At 54.1% G+C, this 11,332-nt stretch overlaps 1 protein-coding gene across 1 annotated transcript in view; it reads left to right on the forward strand.

Moving 5' to 3' along the window:
• The first annotated feature begins 1,094 nt into the window (after positions 1 to 1,094).
• Positions 1,095 to 11,332, forward strand: part of STRA6 (stimulated by retinoic acid 6) — an 11,655-nt gene continuing 1,417 nt past the window's right edge. Inside the window, exons 1-15 of the mRNA XM_009078446.1 lie at positions 1,095 to 1,219; positions 3,696 to 3,774; positions 4,225 to 4,310; positions 4,431 to 4,570; positions 4,731 to 4,897; positions 5,056 to 5,181; positions 5,898 to 5,965; positions 6,082 to 6,158; positions 6,886 to 6,947; positions 7,454 to 7,634; positions 8,482 to 8,557; positions 8,632 to 8,765; positions 9,934 to 10,051; positions 10,239 to 10,340; positions 11,202 to 11,329. Of these exons, the coding sequence (XP_009076694.1) occupies positions 1,095 to 1,219; positions 3,696 to 3,774; positions 4,225 to 4,310; positions 4,431 to 4,570; positions 4,731 to 4,897; positions 5,056 to 5,181; positions 5,898 to 5,965; positions 6,082 to 6,158; positions 6,886 to 6,947; positions 7,454 to 7,634; positions 8,482 to 8,557; positions 8,632 to 8,765; positions 9,934 to 10,051; positions 10,239 to 10,340; positions 11,202 to 11,329 (1,669 nt within the window). The remainder of the gene's footprint in view (positions 1,220 to 3,695; positions 3,775 to 4,224; positions 4,311 to 4,430; positions 4,571 to 4,730; positions 4,898 to 5,055; positions 5,182 to 5,897; positions 5,966 to 6,081; positions 6,159 to 6,885; positions 6,948 to 7,453; positions 7,635 to 8,481; positions 8,558 to 8,631; positions 8,766 to 9,933; positions 10,052 to 10,238; positions 10,341 to 11,201; positions 11,330 to 11,332) is intronic.

Raw genomic sequence — 11,332 nt, forward strand, 5'->3', positions numbered from 1 at the left:
AGGTGAAGATCCCAAATCTTCTCTCCTGCCCTAGAGGGAGTCCCTGGGAAACCTGGCTGGGGATGTGATGTCCAGTGGAGCATCAGGCAGCATGGCCATGATGACATGTGTCACTTGTCTGTCCAGACATGAGGCTGCCTGCAGGGCTACAGACATGGGGAATCTCTTTGAAGCTGATGTGTAGATCCATCACAGTCCCTGGTGACCACCAGCTGTACAAACAACAGCCTGGAGCAAGCTGTGGCTCACTCATCCATCCCTCACAGCCACCAAGCAGCCCTGAGGGTTGGTGACAGCACTGAGCTGTGGGATGGGTTGTCCCCAGGACCTGGGCTGACTCCTGGGGCTTGAAGGCTGCACCCAGCATCGCTTGGAGGTATTTGGGGACAGATTTGGGCTCTGCAAGTCTGCCAGTAAAGGGAGACGAGGCAGGTTGCAGCTTGTGCGATGTAGCTCTGGGACAGCAGCAGAGGGTGTGGGGCTGGCTGGGCCAAAATCATCAACAAATCATTGGGAGAAGGAGAAATGAGACCTTGTTGTGCCTGGCACCACGACAAACCCTCCTGCCTTTCTGTTGCTGCAAAGGGAGGTGCTGGGGGAGGCTGGATGTCCTCTGGGTGGCACAGGGGACATGGGTCATGGGCTCCTCAGCTGCAGTGGCATCTCATCCTGCCTTCACGGGTCCCAAACGTGACCCTTGTGCTGCTTTTTGAGCCGTTGACGTAAAAACTTGTTAACCAACCCAAACAAAGGCTCCAAGTGTCTGAGCATCCCGCGGCGGCAGGGAGCGGCCGCCGGCGATTAGGTGTGCCCTGAGCCTCGGCTTGTGCAGCAGCAGGGGGATGTTCACCCCTTCTCCCTCCTCTGAGCCCAGATAAAGCTGGATCCTTGGAGGCACAGCTGGATTTGGAAAGCTCCCGGTCCTCCCCCAAGCTGCGGGAGTGACCTGAGGAGATAAAGCCTCTTGGCTCAACACTTCTACCCTACATTTCCAAGAGCCCAGGAGGAGCCACCTTGGGAAAAGCCAGTTGCTTGCTGCCTCTGCTGCCTCTCCCCATCTCTCTGCAGCTCGTGGAGGGAGGAAGGACACAGCCATGGCAGCCAATGGCTCTGGGGGGCTGCAGGATGCTCTGCTGGACAACAGCATCTTCAGTGACGACGACCTCGTGTCCGACTGGTACATCTATGAGACCATGGAACCAGCTGTGCCCCAGGATGAGTAAGTCCAGCCCCACTTGGGGGTGCTACATGTCCCCCTGTCCTGGTCACCCAGCCGCCTGCCCAGCTGCTCTAGCCCTTCTGTGAATCAACATGCCCTGGGCAGCAGAGGCAGGATTTATTCCTGGGGGAGTGGGAAGTGATTCCAAAGACTTGTTTGGGCCCCTAAAAATGCTTCATTTCTTTTAGGTACCCCTAATCCTTCAGTGGGAATCTCTGCTAAGTGCCCTCCCTTTTGCTTAGCCTGCCCTAAAATGCAAAGTCAAGTGCCTGGTGTTGACCTCCTGCCCCAACCCCTGGGAAGCCCACGGAGCCTTTTTGGGTTGCTCTGGCTCCATGATTCCAGGTTTAGAATCATCCTCTTGACACAGCCTTAATCCCATCCCAGTTCTCCACCAGCAGTAGATTTTGGCTGGGAGTGAAGAGAGTTGGCAGCATATCCCAAACTACTTGGATGCTCTGACAGGTTCCTGCATGGCACAGTGACCCCGAGTAGCTTTTCTACCTGCAAAATAGGGCTGAGCATCCCTAGGCTTGCATGGACTTCCTTCTCCCCCCGCCCCCCCCCCCCTTTTGTAATGCTTATTCCCTCTCCATCCATGATGGTCCACTCCTTAACTCAGTGTATTCCCAAGTGCAGTGCTGTATTTGCCCCAGGGATGGGTCACCAGGGCCCAGGACTTTGTGTTCTCCTAGTTGAGTGCCTTTCCCAAAAACTAGAGAACTCCTATAGGGAGGGGAAACTGAGGCATGGAGCAGCAGGGCAATTTATCCAAGGTGTCACAAGGTTGGGCACCCCAAGGCCCATCTGTCAGGATCTATAGTTGACTTATTCCCCTGTGGGTGGGTTTTACACCACTCAGATCACTGATATCTAATTATGAGGATAAGCAGGAGAAGGTGACAGCAGTGACCAGCCCAGTGAGTTCCTCCTCAGCCTTAATCTTCCTCATTGTGAAACAGCCTTGGAAAGCTCCTTGCCCAGCCTTGGTTTCACCAGGTGCAGCACCCACACCTCTGCAGGAAACATTTGGGGTGATCTCCTGGGTGTCCCCCTGTCAAGGGATGGAGGCAACACCAGAGGTTTTGCTTATCTGATGGCTCCTGGATGCTCTGGATTGAGATGCTGCTGATCCCAAAAGGGGTTTGGTGTCTGTGCTCTGAATCTTGTGGGCTGAATTCCAGAACCTGGGTACTTTTGGATGGCAGGAATTTTCTGGTCTATCCAAGGCCAGCTATTGGCAGAGGCAGAAATCAGAGCTTTGTTGTTGGCAGCTGGTTCTAGAAAGCCTTTTTTGAGGGAGGTTGGTGACAGCCTTGAACATGTGATGCCTGAAAATCCTTCCCTGCAGCCTTGCTCATGGGAGCTGCTGTCTCTCCACACCCCAGAGGTGTTGAGGGGTTTGGGAGGGCACAGGGGAGTGTGTGGGGTCCTTCCCTGTGAGTTATGGGGGTCAGGGGGTTCCCACACATGTGTTAGGGGGTTAAAGGAGGTTCAGCTCCTCAGCACACAGATTTGCTGGCCAGTGTTGGGTGAGGCTGTCTGGGCACAATCATGCCTGGCCTTGGGGAGAGGAGGAGGACTGTGCCAGAGCAGAGATTAAGGGATGTAACAGAGGACAGGGAGTGAATAAATAAAGAAAAGCCCTGCTCTGCTGGCCTTGACTGAGGGGGAATGCAGCTCTGGGACCCCACCAGTCGTCACCTCCACCATCCCTGAGCTGTGGGGCTGGTCCCTTTCCCATGGGAAAGGTATCAAGATATCCTGCAAGGGGTCTACAGCCTCCCAGCTGGAGCACAGTGCCTTAGGCAGCAAGGAGAACTGCTGCAGCCCCTGAGAAGGAAGCTGGAGAGAGAATATTTGTCCCTGGAGTCACAGGACAAGGAGCAATGAGAATAAATTTAAAGAAGGGAAATTTAGGTTAGATATTAGGAAGAAGCTTTTTCCTACGGGTTGCCCAAGGAGGCTGTGGCTGCCCCAACCCGGGCAGTGTTGACAGCCAGGCTGGATAAAGCCTTGAGCAGCCTGTTCTGGTGGGAGGTGTCCCTGCCCAGGGCAGGGGCTTGGGACTAGATGATCTCTAAGGTCCACTCCAACCCCTTAACGTACCCTGATACTATGAAAAGCCAGAGCCAGAAGGGATATGTGTGTCAAAGAAGCAAAGCAGAGGGGGGACTCATCCTTCCTCGCTGATCTGTTCAGCTTCAGCTGAACAGTATGTGCAGGAGGTCACCCAGTCCCTGCAGAGCTCAGCTTGGAGCCACTCCTGGCTGTTATCTCTCCCTCTTGACCCTGAAGTCATCCTGTGGGGGTGACTTCAGCCCTGATTCCAGAGGGTTGTGTAATCCAGCTCTGGAGCTTTGTCCCACACCACCATCTCTGCTGTGCCATGTACACAGGCATTACCCCAGCACCTTTGCTTTGCCCTTTTTTATGGCTAAAAACCCACACACATGATTTTTCTCCCTCTTTCCAGCATGTTTCCTGGTGTAATCCCAGACTGTGATCCCACTATTTCTCCCAGAATGTATCACATCTGTATGGCACCTATCTCTGTAAGTACCTGCCAAGTCCCCCACGGTGGATTACCTGCCCCAATATCCTATTTCCTGTCCCCCATTTTGGGTCATGCCCTCCCAAACCTCTGGTCTGGGCTGTTCAGCTGGAGCTGGGATGCTCTGGGGAAGGACTCTCCTCTCTCCACACTTTGTTCCATACCTCTGGTCAATGGAAGGCTTTGATTTATGGTTGGACTTGATCTTAGATGTCTTTTCCAACCTAAATGATTCCCTGATTCTATGATTTCCTATTCTTTTTCCCAACACAGTCCCTCTGAGGCGTTTAGAGCCCAGAACTCCCCCAAACAGGTTGAGAAGTGCCTGTCCCTCCTTCAACCATGGTTGGATTCAGGGTGTTGGGTGGAGATGGTGCCTCCCATCATACAGCAGCATATCCCAGACCCCCCTTCCACGTATTTATTACTCCCTCACTTGTTTTTCTGGCAGCTGGCAGTGCTCCTGGGATTGTCCTTGCTGGTGAAGCGCAGGCGTCTCCACCAGAGCTGCTGGAACGGTGTCCCGGGACTGCTCAGGTACCTTGACCCTGGTCGTCAAGGTCCCTGTCAGCCAAGGAGGTGGAGGGATGAGCTGAGCCAGCCTGAGGGGGCCCAGAGTGCCCACAATGTGGCATCAGGCTCATTCCTTCCCTGCAGCCCAGTCAACTTTCTGGAAGAGGAAGGCAACCGAGGGCTGGTGGCTGCAGTGTTCGGCATCCTGTTCTCCTCCCTGTGCGTGCTGGTTCTGGACAGGGATCCTCTGCCATTCATCACTCACTCCTCCCACAGCTCCAGGGGTAAGACCAGCACACTCCTGACCCATGGGAGCCACTCTCCTTTTCACCCAGCGCTGGGTGACACCCTGAGGAGCCTGTTCACTCTGGTCCATACTGAGAGCACTGCCTTCACTTGCCTGTTTTGCTCTCCCTTCCCTCTTCCCATTGTCCCACTATGCAGAGTACTGGAAGATCATGGCTTTGCTGTATTACCCAGCCTTCTACTACCCCCTGATTGCCTGTGCCACTGTCCAGCACAGGCTCAGCTACCTCGTGGGCTGCCTGCTATCCTGGTGCCACTGTGTGGTGCACATCTGGCAGAAGGTGGATTGCCCCCAGTCACCAAAGGTCAGTGTCACACTACCCAGGGAGGATGGTTGAAGGTGGCCCAGGGCTGGAGGTGGTCCAGGACTGAAGGTGACTTTCTCACCAACTCCTTGAAGTGACTGAGATGCCACCTGCCCAGGACTGAGCTGGTAGCATGTGACATCTCTGCTTCTCCCCAGATTTACAGGTACTACTCCATGCTCTCCTACATACCCATCATCCTCTGCCTCATCCTCTTAAGCCTTTGGTATCCAGCACTGCTCATCAGGAGCTTCACTGAGGAAGAGAAGACCTTGGATAAGGAGGTAATGAAGGTCCATGAGGAGACTCAGAGACCCCTTGATGGATCCACATAGTTTTGAGGGTTCTCCTGCCCCTCTTCCTTGAGGATTGGGAGATCTTGGGTGCTCCCAGTGCTCATGTTCCCCACTTTTCTCCAGCACCAGAATCTGCCTCTGAGGTGGCTCTGTTTATACCCCTGGATTTGAAGAGGGACTGAAAAATTCATCTTTGGAGTAAACTCCTTAGTACAAGAGGCTTAAGGCATCAATGCATCCTGTTCAGGCTGGGACTGGGGTTGCCTTGTTTTCTCAGTAGGCTGGATAATCCCAGCCCTTTGAGAAATGCCGGGGCTTTGTTGGGAAAAGAGGAGGAAAAACCTACTTCAAATGAAAACAAAAGCCCAAGCATGTACTGAAGTGACCCCAGGCACTTGCTGGGAGCTAGAAGGAGGAATTTCAGCTGTTCTACTGGGTTTGGGCTGCTTTGGTGGTGGGAACACAGCAGGTTTATTTCTACCTTTGGCATGCCTGGTTTGCTGCCAACATTTCTCCAGCACATTTCTTGTACAAACAAGGGCTGGAGAGCCATCACCTGCATCCTCTGTGGAGATGCCAGTGATGGGTGGGTGGCCAGAGGTAGCAGGGCTAGGAGATGGGTGCTGGGTGGGATGTAGATGCTCTGACTCCCCAAAATCAGAGCCCCTGTGCTGATATCAGGCAACTTACCCATTTTCCTTAAGGTTTCAGGGAGAGGCTATTACAAGAAGTACCTAAAGGCTGTCCTGTCTAAGCGCCCTCAGAAGGGGAGGTAAGGATGGCATAGCACTACCTGCTCAGTGAGTATCTCTGCCAGCCCTGCAATGGGCCAGCAAGGCTCCCTGTCCCAAGGGATGTGTGCTCTTCACCCTCTCCTTCCTCCTTCAGCTCCACGAAGATAGAGGAGAGCCTCCTCTCCAGGGTCCAGACCTATTTATGCTCCTACATCTACACTCCTGAGGAAGGTGGGCCGTGGGCTGTGCTCCTGGCTGTAGCAGCAGCTTGGCAAACAGGCTGCTTTCCCCCTCTCTCCCCCCAGGGACAGCAAATGCCTTTCTTGGCTCCTGCCTCAAAGCATCTGTGCCGTGGCAGCTGCCACGCGCTGCATGTGCAACACCTCAGCTCTGTGAGAGCTGTGCTGGTTTGGGGTGGGGAGATGGACCCTCCAACCCCTGTGGGGATGTGGGTGGGCTGAGGCACTGAAGTTCAGGCTTGGGATGTGCTAATTTCATAAAATCATGGAATCATAGAGTGGTTTGGGTTCAAAGGGATCTTATAGATCATCCGATCCACACCCAGCCGCGGGCAGGGACACCTTCCACTAGCCCAGGTTGCTCCAAGCCCCATCCAACCTGGCCTGGAACACTTTCAGGGATGGGGCAGCCACAGCTGCTCTGGGCAAACCTGTGCCAGTGCCTCAGCACTCTCTCATGGAAGAGTGCAGGCAGCCTGGTGCTTGAGAAGTCTGATAAGGGAATAAAATCCACAACAAGTGGATAAAGTCCCTAACAGGAACAGAGAACTACTCCTTGCCCCTCTGCCCATGGAAGAAGAAGCAGGGAGTATCCTGGGAGATGGCACCCTATTCCAGTGCTCTCTCCAGGTGTTTGCTTTGGCTGCTGGGTTGGGTGGACACCCTTGATCCCACACCCCAGCTCCTCTCCAATCCACCCCTCCAATTCTGCCTTCCAGGTTTCCGGATCCCGCTGAAGCTTGTTGTGTCCATAGCCATGGCTGTGATCGCTGTCTACCAGGTGATGCTGAAGGTTAAACACCACCCAGAGCCCACTCCATGCCTCTTGGCTGTGTCATAGAACCATCAAGGTTGGAGGAGACCTCAGAGATCATTGAGTCCAACCATTAACCTGTCACTGCTGGAACCACACATCCATATCTTCCAGCACCAGATCCAGGCACCTCTTAAACATCTCCAGGGATGGTGACTCCACCACCTCCCTGGGCAATATTTCAGTGTCTGAACACCCTAACAGGGAAAACATTTTTCCTAACACCCAATCTGAATCTTTCCTCTCGAGGCAGAGGAGCTCAGAGGTGTGAGAGACAAGAGGTCATTGCCATGCCACAAGTTTGGTTACAGGGATGGTATTAACGTGCCTCAAGGAATTACCATCCCTTGGCTGAGCCACCACAGCCACCCATGTGCTTCCAGGGCTCAGCCAGCCTTAATCTTTGAGCTAAAGCAATGGCTTGGCAGTGGGATACCGTGAGCTGGGGCTCACGTGGCACTGCTCCTTCACAGGTCGCCCTGCTGCTCCTGGTGGCCTTCGTTCCCACCATCCAGATCGTGCGGGCAGGAATGACCAAGGACATTGTGATGTTGCTGGTGCAGTTTGGCCTGGTGCCCTCAGACAACCCTACTGTCCCTGGGGACATGGAGAAGGAGCTCAGCACTGTCAAGCACTACCTGTGGTCGCTGGAAGGTGGGTTCCCAACTGGCTCCTGCATCCAGAGGGGATTTTTGGAGGATTTCAGGAGTTCTCTGAGAGATTTCGAACCCAGAGAGGATGGTCAGTGATGAGGCAGCTCCCAGGGGAACTTCAAAACAGCTGTCAAAGGCACAGACATGAAAGGCAGCAGCAGAGCCTGGTGCTGTGCCAGGCAGCTCGGAGCAGCCCCCGCGTGCCAAGGCGGGAAGAGCCGTCGGGAAGAACCAGCAGGAGGAGCCGCAGATGCTGCCCCGCGGCTCAGGGCTTTGATATGTGCTGGAATCGAGCAGATGGCTCCCCGGCCCCTGGAGAATTGAAAGCCTTTGCTGGGGAGATGAGGGAATAGCAGGGATGCTCCCCCTCCCTCCACAGCACTGCCTTGGGGTGCTGCCAGCCCTGGGGGGCTTTTTATGGCTTTTCCTGCATCACCAAGCCTCTCTCATCCTGGATTTGCCCCTGACATCTCCAGCCCTCCTACCAAACCTCTCTCCCCCTCTTCCTTTTCCCCCAGAACCCCTTTTTCTGAAGGCACCTTCCCAGGCTTTCTGCATTGCACCATTGTGGCTTGCTTCATGATTTTTCTAGCCCTGGGCTAGCCTAACTGCTTGGATTTCCCTTGGCTGTTTGTCTTTCCCCTTCCCTTTCACTGCCCCATCAGTTCACCCCTGGGAGATGGAGATCCATGGATCATACAGGAGGGAGGAAGAGAGGGAAACCGAGGCACGGTGCTATGCATAGCTCAGCCCCCTTGCAATGCTCCTGAGGTATATTTTCCAATAAAATCCCATTCCTGGGGTTGGCCACAGCTCTGATCCAGCCATCTCCTCCTGCTCCTCCACAGTCTGCTACATTTGCTCACTGGTGCTGTGCTGCCTGCTGACCTGTGCCATGCTCCTGAGGACACTGGTGATGCACAGGTAATGATGGTGTCCCCACTCTGCTGGCCTTGGCATTGTCCCTGAGCCAGACTGCAGCTGGTGTCTCTCCCCAGGATCAACCTGAAGGCTCTCTACCAAGGTGCTGTGCTGGATGTGTTCTACAAAGCTCATATCCTCCGCCCATCCCGACAAGCCATCGTCTGCTGGATGAGCTTTGCCAGCTTCCAGACAGCTTTTGCCTGCTTGGGTAAAGGGTTTGGGGGGCAAGAGGGGGTGGATGGGTGGTGCACCTCCACCTTGTACAGCCTACCCTGGGGTTAAGCATCTCTTCCATCCTTCTTGCCCCATTTTGGGGAAGGAGGTTTGGCTGGGAGGCTTTTGTTCCCCTTTCTCCCAGTGCATTCTGTCCTTCTACAAGAAGGACCATCCTGAACACCAAATGGTTGGGAATTAAAAAAGAGGGGAGGGGTGGGATGATGACTTGCTCTGGCTCAAGCCCAAATAGCTTGTTTTGAGAAGCTGTCACAGCATCTCGTGCAAAGGACTGTCTGTCTTCTCTGCTCCTGGTGCTCCTCACTGTGCATCTTTCCCCATCACAGCCTGTATCTCCCTGCCTGGGAGGATTTTCCACCCCAGGGATGGGTGGAGGACTTCAAATAAGGTGTAAATCTTCACTCCACCATGGTTTGGAGATGTATTAAGGCCTCTCTGCTCCATGGGAGGTGACTCAGGCCAGTGTCTGTGATGATGTATCCTCAACCACCCAACTGTATCAGCACACTAAGGCCATGCAGGGGGAGTCAAGTTGAGGGTCCAGGAGGGTGATGGAAGGACAGGAGGGACCACCAGGTCTGTACTGACCATCCTGTGGGAAAACAGACCTGTTTTGCAGGCAGATTGCAGAGATTAGCATGGAGATAGGAGCTGTGGAACCCCCCAGAAGCTCCTTGTACCCCTTTTGCCAGAGAGGAACAGCTTTCCTTGGGCCACCCAGTTCTTGGTGCTTCCGTAACAGAGCTGGGACTCACCTCTTGCTTAAATTTTGAATTTCAAGTGATTAAAGCAAATCAGGGGCAGTGAAGCACCAGGTTGAGCACAGGGAACCACAGCCACTGCTGCTCTCAGGGTGATTTATGACTAGAAATCAGAGCTCAGGCTGGTTTTTTTCTGATGAGGAATCCTAGTTGCAGCCCTGAGTGATGACTCTGCTCAGTGGGGATAATGTGGGGAGTGATAAGAAAGACTCAACTTGTCATTAAATCCTGTGTAGAGCATTGTGGTTGCTGTGGGGGAGGCAGGTATGGATCTCACAGGCTTTTTATGGGATTAAAACAAGCACAGGGTTGGGAATAAGAACAAGAACCACTTCTCCATCCTCTCCTGCCATGGTTTCTCTGCCTGTGTCTCCCTCCCAGGTCTTCTCATCCAGCAAGTGATTTTCTTCATCTGCTCAGTGGCGTTTGCCTTCCTTGTGGTCATCCCTCTGCAGTCTGGCACCAGCACACCCCTTTTCAAGATCATCCAGAACATGTGGTGAGCACTCACAGCCCTCAGGGAAGGATGGAAGCCCCAAGTGGGTGCCATGCTCATGGCCATGGTGTGTTTTGGGGCTTGTCTATCTGGGGCTCTTCCAACATTGCTGGAGGTTTCTGCTGCCTGGGATGGTGTCTCATGCTTGGGATTCTCCTGGTGTCCAACCTGCCTCTTCCCTCCTGCCCAGGCCCTTCTGGTTGACCCTGGTTGTTGCTGTCATTGTGCAAAATCTGGCAGCCAACTACCAATTCCTGGAGCAGCATCCCCTCAGGAAGGAGCTCACCAACAGGTATGGGGACCTGAGGAGTCTTTGGGGGCAGAGCTTGACCCTCCTGAGGTCTGGGAATCTGGAATTGTGTTGGGTTGGCACGGTCTTTGGGGCAGAGCTTGACCCTCCTGAGGCCCAGGAATCTGGAATTGTGTTGGGTTGGCACATGCCCCTGATGTGGTGTCCACTGTGCCATGACCTCAAGTGAATCTGAAGCATTGAAGTGCCTCAGTGCTCCCAGAGAAGTTTCTTGAGATGCTTTAGAGGGCCATGGTCCATTTACCTCCTTGATTGTGGTGGGGTGAGACTGGTGAGGTCTGTGCCCTGCTCCACCACCCCATTTGCAAGCCTCAGAGGGAGCCCAAATCCCTCAGGATTTGCTGGTCTGGCTCAGTCACTGCCAGCAGATGTTGTCCCTCACTCACACATGGTGTCACTGCCTGGGCTGTCACCTTATGCTGAAGACCAGGGTGACAGATGGATCTTGGTGTCCTTCTCTGTCCACCCAAGGCACTTCCACCACCTCCATCACTCACCCAGCACAGCAGGGAGGCTGCTGTAGGCTCTTCTGGCTCCTCAGAAGCTGGTGTCCTCCATCCCAAAGCACCAGACTTATGCTTTGTCTGGTTTCTAAGGCTTTGAGGAGAAATGAAGACCCTGTGTGTGCTGGAGGCCAAGCTCCAAGGTCCTGCCAGTGCTCTGAGAGCCTGGAAGGGTGTTTGTTTCTCTCCATGGGATGGAGACACCTCAAATGGAGACTGTGTCTGCTGAGGAGGGAGGGAAGGGTGGGAGGCTTGTTTTGGCAGGAGGTTTCTCTGGCAGGAAAGGGCTGTGCTTCCTATCCTGTGGTGTTTGTGTTCCTTACTCCTCCTCTGCCTGCAGGCGAGCTCTCTACATCGTCACCTACCTGCTCTTCCCCATCAATGTCCTGGTGGGTGTCCTGGCTGGGATGTGGAGATTGGTCATTTCTGGCCTTTACAACTCCATCCACTTCTGCCAGCTGGACATCAGCC

This window comes from Acanthisitta chloris, unplaced genomic scaffold, assembly GCF_000695815.1.
Source record: "Acanthisitta chloris isolate BGI_N310 unplaced genomic scaffold, ASM69581v1 scaffold16647, whole genome shotgun sequence".
Lineage (NCBI taxonomy): Eukaryota > Metazoa > Chordata > Aves > Passeriformes > Acanthisittidae > Acanthisitta > Acanthisitta chloris.